Consider the following 14,636-nt stretch of genomic DNA (forward strand, 5'->3'; position numbering starts at 1 on the left):
AGATAAAACACTTATGCTTGAATGATTATTTCATCGAGTACGTTAAAATAATTCGGTTGGAATCAAAACGTGAAAAACTGAAGTGTCTGCCTAATAAGACGGCAGATGCTGTCTCGCTAACTGTGAAATCTATAGTGGAATGTGTGTCTTATCTGTTAAAAATCTGTTATTTCATCTTCTCACTGGATGATTTTCTGGAGACGCAATAGAAGTTGTATTTAGTTCAGTGAGATTGGGTGGTAAATTTAATGACATGACGAACGTACACACTGTGCATTATGTGCTATAAAAAGTATCCTGAAATCTGGTCATGAACAAAGGGTCAGCGAAATAGTGGTAGAAACTCTTTTGCGTCCACTGCTGGTAAATAACAGTAAGAAAAGGACTGAAAAGGTGCTCCGTTACTCGTGTCGAAAAAATTCTGAAAATTGTACGTACCATGCAGCATGGGATGATCCTAACATATCTACTGTAAATGGTAAGATTTTATATATTTTACTTTTCTGTATCTTAAGCCAAGCTCAAATGTGAAATGTTAGTTTCTGCATGTGTACTATCTTCTCAATTAGTGACAGGTTAAGGATTATTTTTCATTTTATATTGGTGTTACGGACCAACTCTCATTTAACCAACATGTGCTCTGGGTGCGGTAAGTGCTGCCATCTGCAATGTCGGTGTAAACGCAATTCTCGCGGCACAGAGCAGGCAGTATATAGAGATTGAGACGGCGGTGACTCAGACCTTAAGGCTACTGTCGATCGTTCAAAGATGGCGAATCGAGTAGCTGGAATTGTTGGAAATCTGGGTTTGTTTTGGTTTGTTATTATCGAATGTAGTCTGTATAATTTTATAAAAGTTGGCGATAAATGTTAGTTTCTTTGTAGAACATAAGTGTGCGAATGTATTTATATGAGTCAGTGGACACATACGATCTGTAATTATACGCAGTAATGTGAGAATATGCTTGTTTTGATCGTGTTTTTAGCCATTAAAGAACATGAGTGCACTAGGTGGACCAGGTTTTAGTTCTAACTATGGCAATGCCTCTCATACAACTATTCTCAAGTTTCCTACGGAATAGAACATTAAGATAGAAATGGATTAGGAATATACATCGTGATTATTTTGAAGTCCATGACAAAACTGTAGCGTGCATATATCATTTTGAGAATAAGTTTGAGGTTAGGGAAGCCATTTCTCTACTTCCAAACTATTCGTGTCCCTCGAAAAATATTGATTTAGATAATATATAATTGATATTGTGTTATTTCGTCAGTGTCTATGTGTTTCAAAGTGTCGAGTGATTTAGATGCAAGATTATTTTACAATAATCTGTGCTTTGCCTGCGGAAATGTTTGGCTGGATCTTGGAGTATAGCAAAACTTATAAGTACGACAGTTGGAGCCATCTGAATACTGTTGCACAGAAGAAATAGTGACTTAGAGGGATTAGCTGGGTTTGTAACATAGGGTTTTATACTACCAACACTGTTACGTCGAACCCGAAAATCTACCCGATACAACGGAATTCGTCTGATAGTCACACAGGTGATGACTTTTATTATTTCCCACAAACTTAAAACTTTATTTACATCGTTATTTCTCGTACAAAAACAAAAAATGTTCTCAAAACCAAAGAGTACAAAATCTGGCGGGTGCATTCCATTTAGTCTCTGGATGTAACATACCTCCCACCTTTTGGTTTTCTTTATTCCCCTGTTAACAGAAAACCAAAATGAACCAATAAAATAATCTGACAGTCATTTCACCTTCACAGTTTAACAAGACAAGAACTTATCACAAAACTTAAGTCCTATATCGTGCAGGGAGTTTCACCAAACGTCCACTTTTCGTCTTCACTTCATCTTTTATAGCAGAAATAACACTTTCTCGCTCATTATCTCCATCATCTTCCACGTGTAAGGTATCCTGCGATGAAGTAATCTCCAGTGGTTACAAACGTTGAATGGGCCTGATGATGTCCCGTCCAGCAGTCTGCACTCGAACCACTCTTGTGTTACCATCTTTACCAGGAAACATCTCAATCACTTTACCCAAAGGCCAATCGAGTCTTTTCCTTTGATCAGAGCCTACTAACACAATGTCACCAATCTTTAGCATCATTCGACATTTTCCTTTAACTTGCGGATGTACTAAAAGGCTCAGGTAATCATCACGGAACCTTTTCCTCAATTCCTCCCGTAAACGCTGCAGGTACTTGGCCCGTCTTCTGAGATCAGTCTTGTCAAGGCAATCCAGATCAGGGACTCCAATCGACCGGTTGTCCTGCAGGAACATTGCAGGAGTCAGTGGCACTAAGTCGCTTGGATCCTCAGACAGGTACGTCAAAGGCCTAGAATTTACCACAGACTCCACATTGCATAAGACAGTCAAAGCCTCTTCGTAGGTGAGAGAGGCTCTTCCCAATGTCCTCTTCAACAACTTCTTGACCATTTGAATGATCCTCTCCCACCATCCACCTCACCAAGCAGCCGTGGGTGGAATGAATTTCCACTGGATCCTCCTTGAAGATGTGTCCTCTTCTATCTTATGCCAGTCCAAAGAGCCAAAGGAATTCACAGCTCCTGTGAAGTTGGTCCCATTGTCACTGTATATAACTCTGGGTCGTCCCCGCCTTGCAATAAATCGTCTAAGTCCTTGAAGAAATGCTTCTGTGGAAAGGTTTAACACCAGATCAATATGTACAGCTCGATACACAGCACAAGTAAACAACAAAATCCAAGCTTTCTCTCCACCCCTTAAAATCAGCGGCCCAGCAAGATCAACCCCACTGACCTCGAAGACGGACGAATCTTTCACTCTATCTTCTGGCAATGGAGCAGGTTCTACATCAATTTTCTTTGACTCAAATCGTCGACATTTGACACATTTTGTGATCACCCTTCGTACTGTCTTCCGACCTCTTAAGATCCAGTATTCTTCCCTTAATATTCTAAGTAACACCCCAACACCCGCATGAGAGTATTGTATGTGGTAGTCTCTGATTAGAATCTCTACGAGTTTGTGACTGGAAGGCAGAAGAATGGGATATCTAAAATTTTCCTCATCTTCTCTTCTTTGAACAATTTTAGTCTTCAGCCTCAGAAGACCATCTTGGTCCACAAAGGTGCAAAGGGAGTTCAGTCGTCGTCTTTCAGTTTCTTCCAGAACCCCTGTCTGGACAAGACGCAGGAGCCTTCTCTCCGCCTGTGCTAGTTCTGAAGCAGAGAGATCACCCCCACTTTCACAACTGCTACGTTTCAATGATTTTCCAACAAATCGCAGTATCCATCCTATGAGCCTGACAATTTGAAAAAACTTGGAAAATCTTCTTAAGTACCAGGCATCTCCATTCTCCGCTGAGGAATTGATCAGTGATGGAGATATTTTTCTTCTCTCTTGTTTGATGATGTCATCATCCACGTTGACTTCTGATGTCGGCCATTCCCCTTCTGCCAACTTCAACCAGTGGGGCCCCTCCCACCATTTGGAGTCTATCAGGACTTCTACGGAACAGCCTCGAGATGGAAGGTCAGCTGGATTCTGCTCCCCAGGAACATGCCTCCAGTCTTCTTGTCTCGTCAGAGATCTAATCTCCTTCACTCGATTGTTCACAAATACTCCCCACGACTCATCTCTCTTGATCCAATACAATGCCGCTGAGGAGTCCGTCCAATAAAACTCGGAGATGTTCAAGTTCAGACTTTCTCTGACCAAGTTTGCTAGTCGACTACAAATACAGCATGCCAGGAGCTCCAATCGCGGCATTGAAATTTCCTTCAGTGGTGAAACTCTTGTCTTTGCCATGACCAGCTGAACAGAAACAATCCCTTCAGTACCGGCACAGCTTCGTATGAAGACAGCTGCAGCATAAGCACTCCGACTGGCATCACAAAATGTATGTAAACTCCAGGTTTGTTCAGGCCTGCTTACTACGAAATGTCTCGGTATTTTCACTTCAGAGAGTCGCCAAACTTCAGCTGCCCATTTTCTAAACTTCTTCTGTACATCCTCTGGCAATGGATCATCCCACCCCATCTTCGAACTCCAGCTATCCTGAATGAGAAGTTTAGGGAATAAGGTCAGAGGACATGAAAAACCAATGGGATCAAAAATCCTCTGAGCAGATGACAAGATTTTTCTTCGTGTAACACATCCAGTCTCATTTTGAGGCCTCACATCACAGTACAATACATCTTCTTCCTTGTCCCATAATAATCCAAGAACAGGAGAAATCTTCTCAAACGTATTCTCTTTTCCCCTTGAGGTGTATTCCCAGCCACGTAGTTCAAATCTGGCTCCTGAAAGTAGTTTCATAGATTTCTCAACAAATTGGGTCGTATCCTCCTCTGAATGAAGGGATGTTACGCAGTTGTCGACATAGAATGAGCTTTTTAATAGTTGTGCTGTTTCTTGCAGTTCAGGAGGGCTGTTTTCTAAATGGAGATCAAGAACAGCACCCAACAAGAATGGACTACACTTGAGCCCAAATACAACTCGTCGATGTCGGAATATCTTGAATTTCTTCATGGAGGAATCCTCCCACCATAGGAATCTCAAGAAATCTCTGTCTGAAGGAGCAATATAAATTTGCAGAAAGGCCCTTTTTATGTCCGAAATTACTCCAATTTCACGACGGCGAAACCTTATCAGAATAGGTGGAATTTGTTCCAGCAGATTTGGTCCTTTCTCCAGGCACTCATTCAGAGATGGACTTTCCTTCCCCCTGCAAGAAGCATCAAATACGGGTCTTAACGGTGTGGTTGAATTTTCTTTGAATACACCTCTGTGAGGTAAATAGTGACATTTATTCTCAAGGTCTTGAAAGGGTACCTCTTCAATCAACCCTTCTTGAAGCCAATCCTGAAACACAACATTGTATTCCTGATACTTGTTGCTACTCAACAGTTTGTTAGTTGTCGTCCTGCACCTCTTCTCAGCAATTTCCAAATTGTCGCGGAGCTCCTCAGATACCTCATTCCATGGTAGATGGACTTCGTAACGGCCTTCCTCGTCGATGGAGATAGTCTTCTTGAAATGATCCAAGGTAGCCATTTCAATTTCTTTCTTCGATGTCTTCTCAGCAGGATCCCTAATTCCCAGGGTGTCCAACTTCCATAAATCAGTGATTGCAGTGTTCAAAGTCAACATCGACGATACCACCATACTGGATGAGTCTGAGAGACTGTTCAGAGATAGCCTCCCCATAACAACCCACCCAAGTCGAGTCTCAACAGCCACTGGTCCACATTCCATGTTTTTTATTCTTCCAGTGAGAAATGTTCCGTAGGTGTCCGCTCCTAAAAGAAGTTCAATTTCAGGCGTCCCATCTCCAGAATCAGAGAGAAAGATTCTATTTTTTTCGAGTTCTTTCATCCAAGGACCACTTTGGATTCTAGGGACAGTGCCACAAATAATCGGTTGATCCAATACAGGGATCTTACATGTGTACCTGACATCTAAACTGCTCAACTGTATTTGATAATTAAAATGTAGATACTCTTTTGATTCAGTTCCTCCAAACAGAGCATGAATCATGTTTTCAGATCCCGACGGTTCCAGTCCGATGGTATCTACCAGTTTCTTTAATATGTATGATCGTTGTGATCCACTATCTATGAGTGCTCTTACTATCCGATCCCCTTTTCTTCCTGTGATCTTCACCAACAAGGTCTGCAGAAGAACATCCTGACTACAGTTTTGGTTACCCAAGGTAGCACTGGCACCTTCCTTTTCGTCTTGTGTTTCTTCCACATTTTCCTTGGAAATATTTGAAAGTAATGTTGGGCACATTAGAATAACATGTTTCTTTCCACAGAAGTGACACAGTACATTACCCTTACAGATCTTGGCAACATGACCAGGTTTCAAGCACTGAAAACAATACCCTGCTTTCATCAAAATATTCTTTCTTTCCACTAGAGTCATCTTCTGTGCCCTGAAGCACTCTTTGCTCTCATGAGATTTTCTGCAGAATACACATACATTTCCAAGATATTTAATGTCTCCTGTGAACAGACTACTAGCAGTGGCCATGTTTTCCACTTCGTTTAAACTAGGTTTCTGCTTTGTAGGCTTCTGATTTGCTGTATTAAATCCTCCTTGGGCAAGTGCTACCCTCTGTTCACCTTCCACTTCATTCTTGAGGAATACAATCAGTTGCGAGAGTTTGTCACAGTATAAATCCTCGGTAGAGTCACTAACAGGGTGATGGACAGAATTTCTAAGCCATATCCTCAGCAGGTCTTCTGGTAGAGATGACTCAACTAACGGAAACAAGAATGCTGCGTACTTGTCAGCAGTCATGCCCAGAGATTCAAGGGATCGAAGGTGGGATTCTAAGCGATCATAGAGCTTTAGGAGAGTTAGTCTTTGTGTTGAAGAAACATTTTGAATCACAAGTCCAAGTAGTTCACGAACATAAAATTCTACGAGTAATTCTTCTTTTCCAAATCTACTTTTAAGGCACTGAACTGCACTATCGTTATTTTTAGCTGTTGGAGGGAAACTAGTTACCACCTCCATAGCTCTACTTCCTTCAACAGTACATTGGATCAAATATTGAAATTTATCTTCCTTTTCTATGTCTGAGTCGTCATGAATTCGACGAAACTGACTCCAAAACCCTAACCAGTCCCTAACCTCTCCGGAAAATTTTCGAAGTTCGATTTTCGGCAGTTTGAGCTTTTTCTGTGAGAAACCTACGAAACCATCACTCGATATTTGATTTCCTTCATTTGTACGTTGTGTTAATACAACACACTCCATTCTCTGACGAGCTTCATCTACTTTAGCACGATATTCATTCACTTTGTCGTATTCATTTGTGTATCGTTCTTCGTCACTGTCGTCGAGAAGCACTTCTAATATTTTCTCATCGGCATCCTTTAGTTCATTTTCTAGTCGTTCTAGTTTAGTAAAATGCAATCTTACCTTGTTGGGGTCTGTTTCCGCCATCACCGTATCGTATGTTTTCGTGAACATCGCACGTATTGGTTTTCGCGATTTAGTCAACTTATCCATTTCAAATTACTGCTTTGTTCACGTCCAGTCACGGTCGCCACTAATGTTACGTCGAACCCGAAAATCTACCCGATACAACGGAATTCGTCTGATAGTCACACAGGTGATGACTTTTATTATTTCCCACAAACTTAAAACTTTATTTACATCGTTATTTCTCGTACAAAAACAAAAACTGTTCTCAAAACCAAAGAGTACAAAATCTGGTGGGTGCATTCCATTTAGTCTCTGGATGTAACAAACACCTTCCGATTCATCCTGTGGTTATCTGTTATCAAGCAGACTGTGCCGAACTGAAGCTCGTGCGTGTGCTTAAATATCAATGTTTAGTCAATAGAGTTTTTGCACTCATGTTCTTTAATGGTAAAATCCTATTATATCTTTAGTGTCTGAACGTTTCATTACTAAGGTTACAATCATTGTGTGAAGTGCTGTTATGCTAATGTTATGTTGACATTACCAGGGCCGTTCATTGGGTTAACATAGTCATTTCGGGTGTACTTGGGCTGAGTGGCTCAGACGGTTAAGGCACTGGCCTTCTGACTCCAAGTTTACAGGTTCGATCCTGGCTTAGTCCCGTAGTATTTGAAAGTGCTCAAATACGTCAGCCTCGTTTCAATAGATTTACTGGCATGTAAAAGAACTATTGCAGGACTAAGTTTCGGCACTTCGACGTCTCCGAAAACCGTAACAAATGTAGTTAGTGGGACGAAAAGGTAATAAAATTATTATTTCGGGTGTACTTCCAATTCGTTGGGTGCTGAATTTAAGACATTGTCCACCACTTCAAAACTAAGGTAACAAATTGTGTTTCACAGTTCTCATGAGAGCGAATAAATACAGGAATTTCGTACCTTAATTTATTTTGAAACATTCACAATGATGTTAGAAGTATCATTTTAACAGTTTTATGTATTTTCATCTATCAAGCGAAGTGAAAGGTAAGAAAAAGCGTTATTTGACGAATTGAAATTTCTAAATAATCAGTTTGTTGGTCTCTTTTCTAGTAGAATATATGTTATTCTTGTTGGCGAAGCATTTTCATACGTGTAAAAGTGATTTTCGCTATGATGTTATATTTATCATGTTAATTTACCGCCGTTTATATAATATGCACGTAATATTTTCATGTTAGCCAATACCAGCAACCTGGCTACTTCGGCCGCCATGATTTTTTTATATTACGATCTGAGGATTGGAGTTGGTCTTGAGCGAAACGAGTCCGAGCCTGGACTCGAAAGTGTCAAGTACCGCTATTCCAGGCATCACTCGCGCACATCACTATATTTTAGTAGTATTTGTATACATGTGGTTTCTGGATGGGAACAGCTAGATGCAGATAACTGAAGAAAAGTTGGCACATTTTATTTATTTTACTTTTAGTCATATTTCCTTAAAATCAAACTGTTATAATAAATATTTATACATTTCAAACTGAATACTGTATGTCGTTATATAAGTATAAATATAATACAATCCAAACATTAATATGAATGTAAGTAATACACTTACATTGTATTTTTCATACTGCCATGGTACTGAACCTTGTGGAGAAACAAAATAATTATATGTCAAGTACTGGCGAACATTTAGTTCCTCTTCCTCTTTACTCCTCATGATTTGTGAAATTTTCAAATGAACGTCCGTACAGCATATCCGCAAATGCAATCCTATCCTTTATCCATACAGATTGTGTAAAATGCAACAGGCTTTTATGATAGTCACACAATACTCTAAATTAACGTCGAGGGGCCTGTGGAGATTGCGCCATTTGTTGGCCAGTAGACTTATACCGAATATACATTCTACCACTCGCTGGGATCTTGCATGCCTATAATTGTAAATCTATTTGCTGCAAAATTTTGAAATTTCACACTACACCATCTGATTGGTATCACTGTTACATTCCGTCTTTATTATGCAAGGCCGGACGGCGAAGTCTTGAGATACACTTAAGAAAATGGAAATTGGAACACTATGAAGGCATTGGTCGTTTGTGTTGATTTTCAAGATGTGGAACGATGCCATGCAGGTATGTAAACGATCAAAGTTTCAGACCCATTGGATTGTTGTTATAGGTCTCCCCACTTGATTGGTCACGGAGGAATCTACTCCAGTATACGAACTCTGGTGTGGCGTAGTTGACTTGCAGTCTGTGCAGTGAAGTGTTTCCCGTTAAACATGCCTCGACGACAGTGAAAAGCACGCTATCAACAACTGTCGCCGTTTGAGAGGGCTCGGATAATTGGGCTGTGTGAGGCTGGATTATAGCTAAGGACTGTCGCTGCACGTATTGGCCGACAAGCATCTACGGTATAACGTGTATGGCAACAGTGGTCAAATGAAGGTACCCACACTCGTAGACCTGACACAGGCCCAGCGCGACAGACAACTGTGAGAGAGGATCGCCGCATCATTCGGATGGCCTGGATGGAACCCCATGCAACAGCAGCGCAAATTCGAGCAGCTGTGGCACCCCACGTTACACAACAAACAGTTGGTAATCGCCTGCGTGCAGCTGGCTTACGAGCCTGTGTTCCTGCAGAAGGGACCCCACAACAGCGTCGTGTAAGGCTGGCCTGGTGTCGAGAAAGATCGACGTGGGTCGACGAATGGCATAGGGTGATCTTTAGTGATGAATCGCGCTTCTGTCTTGCCCGCAGTGATCGCCGGAATCGTGTGCGCCAACGTACCGGGGAGAGGGGCCTCTCAGATCTTATTGTCGAGAGGAACACAGGGCCAGCACCAAGCATTATGGTCTGAGGAGCTATTGGCTTTAATGTGAAATCGCAATTAGTGCTTGTTGAGGGCACTATGACTGCTCGACAGTACGTTGATAGGGTACTCAATCCAGTGGTTGTCCCTATGATGGCAAACATTCCTAATGGGATGTTTCAGCAAGACAATGCTCGGATTCACACTGCACGTATCTCCAGAGAAGCTCTCCACGACATCACAACCTTAGAATGGCCCGCCAGATCCCCGGACCTCAGTCCTATTGAGCATGTGTGGGACATGATGGGTCGACAACTGGTCAACCGTCCTCAGCCACCCGCAATTCTGGAACAACTGACCCGTGCAGTGCAGCAAGCATGTGCCACAATTCCTCAGGAAGTTATCCAGGGCCTTATTGACTCCATGCATCGACGAATTCATCAATGTATTGCAGCTCGTGGTGGGCACATCCTGTATTGATTGCTGTCCAAACTTGCGGTCAAAGTGACCTGAAAGTGTAACAATCGAATCACAACCAAACACTTGTCCTGCATGTTCAATTGCAGCAATGTAGCACCACTCCTTTTGGGTGTTGCAATTTCCATTTTCTTCAGTGTATCTCACAAAGTGACATGCATTCTCTGTAGTATATTTGATCGAATATACACAAAGATCCTATTACAGTCCTGACTGAGGCAAGATGTAAGAAGAGTCTTCCTCCAAATAAGTATTTGTAAGTCTGACAGAGATTTCCTTTGTTTTCCTTTGGTTTCACAGTGAAGGAAATGCTTGTTTATCATCACCGAAGAGTAGTATTGAGTGTGACGTGTAGTCCCTTCATCTTAGGAGCTGTAATTAACCACCTTCTGCTATGTAAAATTCAAGCAGAAGGAGGTATAGACACTGTCTCATACTCAACTTTGAAATAAGAGTATCTGTCGCATTACCTCGTAATCTGCACGCCTTCGGGCTGAGTAGTGGCCACTTGATAGGCCAAGATCCATCAGGGCTGTAGTGCCATAGATTTATAAAAACTGTGTACTAATCAAATATTATATAGTCTGGTGCACAACCTGGTCATCCCTGATCTTAACTACTGAGTTTGGAGTTATTTTCTACAAAGCCACTTTTTCGTAATGACCACACAGACAGACCAAAATTGAACTAAAATTGCTTCGACCAGTAGTGACGTTTGGCTATTAGAAGGGAAAGGGGAGAAGAAGAGAAAGGGAAACAAACATTTATAGACAAGAAAAAGTACCAAGAGTCTGGGGTATGTTGGGGAGGGCGTGGGGTAGACAACAAAATTTTATAAATAGATATAATATAGTTTTTGATGCTCACTGAGCGAATTTCGACAGAGTAGTAAAGGTTGACAGTTCACCAACTTAACTACGGTAATAGGCCTAATAGTTTTTATGAGATTTTGATTCAATCCTATACAATAAAACTTTCACAAAAGGAACAATTACACATATATTACAAGTAAATAGAAGCATAGCGTGATTATACAATTAAAAAGTCATTCAGTATTTGACTGTATACTAAGAAAAGAAGACACAACATAGAACTAACTACACAGGCACATTGAGTGAGTGAGATTTCCAGACTGACAAATGCGTGCAGCAAGCGAGTGAATCATACTTCGTTGTCTATGAGCTTGGCAAAAATATACTCCTGATTCCCTTCCTCACAACACATGCTAGAAGTGCTATTACTATCTGATGGCAGAAACCTGCGCGAAGACCCAAGCTTGATAGGGAAGGAAGGTAGTGGAACGGGTAACTATTGCTGAGCTATTGGGAGCAAAATGAAGCTTTGCCACCCTAACGTAGTTGCCAAGAGCCGATGTGAAACTGCGGTAGCAACTAGCGAAGTGAAAGTTTCTCCCCTCTCACTCACGCTGCAGCAGAGATACTTGTCCGCATGCAAAACTCTTAGTGCGCAACTAAGTGTTTGTGCAATCAGATACCAATCGCGCTTAGCCATGCTGCTGCACGAGTCTCCGCTACTTGCTGTGGCGCCGTACTACTCAGTTAGCTGAGTCGAATGACAATTTGTGCGTATTTCCGGTAACTATTCTTGTAATATTTTAAGAAACTAAAGAAAGGAATTAGATTACAAGACAACAGAGTTTGTGTAAATTGCCCTTTTTTGTTTTTATATAATTCCTAGTTTTAGGTGGCTAAAATGGAATATAGGTACTTTTTCTCCACAGCCACTGCCACTGCGACTGCCACCCCCCAGCCCCCTTATCGCCGCCACTGCTTTCGACTTTTACACACCTAGTCAAAGATAATTATTTTAAATGTACAGACAAAATTGTAATTTTATTTATATAGAGAAGAATATCCAGCACTGCTCTTAGTTTTTTGTCAGCAAAGTAGACGAAGTGGTACTAAAATGTATGCAGTTCTCTCAAATAAGAAGCTGAGCTGTAAGGTTTGGTGATCGTACGGTATTTGCCTAAATGCCACGTGTATTCGTTAATGAGAGAAGTGAACACACCTGGATTCACCAACATGTTACAAATAGATCTATTGGAAATATCCTTACCTCCAAAATTGTTTCGACCTCTGAAATCATTATTATGATGTATGCGATATATCTTGGTAACATCTTCAATCTCTGAAAGAGAGAAATAATGCAGAAATTATAATGGAGAAATGATATGGATTAAAAGAGTTACACTTGTTTAATTGTTAAAACATTTACATTTCTATGTACAGAGAATACAATTTACAGATACAAATAAAACAAAGAACATTATCAACCATAGAATGATACATTGTTCAGCCTCTTTGGTGTAGTGGTTAATGTAATTAGCTGCCACGAAAAATGGTACGAGGGCTGGAACGGGGCGGAAAGGGGGCTGACCTTAGTTAAATTCCAGTACCGGTGCGCTAATGCACTCCTCACCTGGACTGTTCAGAATAATAATAATAATAATAATAATAATAATAATAATAATAATAATAATAATAATAATAATAATAATAATAATAATAATAAATAATTTATTCAATTAGTTTTCAAGTCCATGTTACATCCAATGATTCTACGCATTTATATACACACTTTTTGCACACCATTTACGGCACCAGGGCCCCCTCCATCTGGTCCATCATTCTTTGTAAGTCCTCCGTCCACAACTCGTTATCCAGGTTGCCTCGTCTGAAGTCGATTAGCACACTCTCACACGTTCTTTTTAGTACAATGGTCTGTAGGTAGGCCTGTAGCTGTTTGCTCACTTCCAATTTGTCCATGTGCTTCTTGAACAAGTTGGTATTATAACTAGCCCGTCCCACGTTATTACCACAGGGACCATCGTCACCTTGGCTCCATTGTACATAAGTGAGAGTTCGTTGGCTAGCATCTCGTACTTTCTTCCTTTAGTGGTTTCAGTCTGTTTTAGGATATTTTTGTTTGTGATTCCAACTTCAATTAACAGGATTTCATTCTTTAAAAAGTCATGTATCATCAGATCCGGTTTGTTGTGTTCAATGCGAAGCTCAGTTTGTATGATGACGTCTGACTTTATTCTAATCCGCTGATTGTATATGACATAATAATAATAATAATAATAATAATAATAATAATAATAATAATAATAATAATAATAATAATAATATTTGAGAGTTGAATTAAAGATCTGTTTAGGAGTATCTGGCTAGAGTTGCTTGGCTCAAAACTCGCTCGTTCGCGCATTATACATGGCTGACGTATTATTTTTAAAAAATAGTAGTAGCTGTTGATATTACCTCCGGCGACAAGTGGTAGCGCTGCATTTATGCAACATTGCGCCTTGTCGCTGGCTGTCGCGGCAAGAACATATATGGATGTTATTGTGTATAGGAACCTCCGTGGCTCAGACGGCAGCGCGCCGGCCTCTCACCGCTGGATACCGCGGTTCAAATCCCGGTCGCTCCAAGTGAGATTTTTGCTGGACAAAGCGGAGGCGGGACAGGATTTTCTCCGGGTACTCCGGTTTTCCCTGTCATCTTTCATTCCAGCAACACTCTCCATTCTCATTTCATAGCATCTATCAGTCATTAATAAATCACTTTGGGAGTGGCGACCCCATCGTACTAATAGCCTATATCTACTTCATTCATTCTATCCCTGACCCGGTCAATGACTGGAAAACAGGCTGTAGGTTTACATTCTTGTGTGTAGGTTGCCGCAGCTGTCGCATGTATTTTTAAATTATGCGCGGAACCGCGTAGTGAATATAAGACGGTCCTCCGCAGAGCACAGAACCAACCTCATGGTACCGGGTTCGCACGCAGAGTTGAGAATTGTGGCACGTAGGAGCAGTCGTTGGAAGAGTTACGAAGGGGCGCAACCGACCGCTCATAGGAGTGCCAGATGACGGCACCATAACAATATTGCTCCACGACCCGTAGGCTTCTTTCAGACGGCGCGGGAATAAACAACGCCCGCATGTATGTGCGGGTGCACCCGCTTCCGCTGACTCTTTCACACACAGCGGGTAAATTAGGGCAGCGTAAAACTCCCCGCGCTTTTCAGCAGATCCTTTTCAACACACTTGTCAGTGTAGATTATAAATACGGACCATCATCGTCTTCGCTTACTCAACCTTCTACACTTAAAGGAAAATAAAACGAAGCTGGAGAATATGGATGCATCCAGTGATAGGACAGAGAAGTCAGATGGGAGCATTTGCCACACTATTTCATGACTTGAAAATGGACGATGGCAAGCTTTATACCTACTTTCGGATGTCAATATCCTCCTTTGATGAACTTGTACATAAGTTACACAACCATCTCCTTCGGAAAAACACCAAAATCGGGGATTCCATATAATCTGCTGAACGCCTAGCTGTCACTATCGGGTAGGCGCAGTTATTTACCTTATCAAATGTGTAATCAACTT

The 14,636-nt window shown here is 41.2% G+C and overlaps 1 protein-coding gene across 1 annotated transcript in view; it reads right to left on the minus strand.

The window, feature by feature from the left end:
* LOC136876467 (uncharacterized) overlaps positions 1-14,636 on the minus strand; it is a 484,774-nt gene that overhangs the window by 391,374 nt on the left and 78,764 nt on the right. Inside the window, exon 3 of the mRNA XM_068228446.1 lies at positions 12,294-12,365. Within this exon, the coding sequence (XP_068084547.1) occupies positions 12,294-12,365 (72 nt within the window). The remainder of the gene's footprint in view (positions 1-12,293; positions 12,366-14,636) is intronic.

Source organism: Anabrus simplex, chromosome 6 (genome assembly GCF_040414725.1).
Source record: "Anabrus simplex isolate iqAnaSimp1 chromosome 6, ASM4041472v1, whole genome shotgun sequence".
Taxonomy (NCBI): Eukaryota; Metazoa; Arthropoda; class Insecta; order Orthoptera; family Tettigoniidae; genus Anabrus; species Anabrus simplex.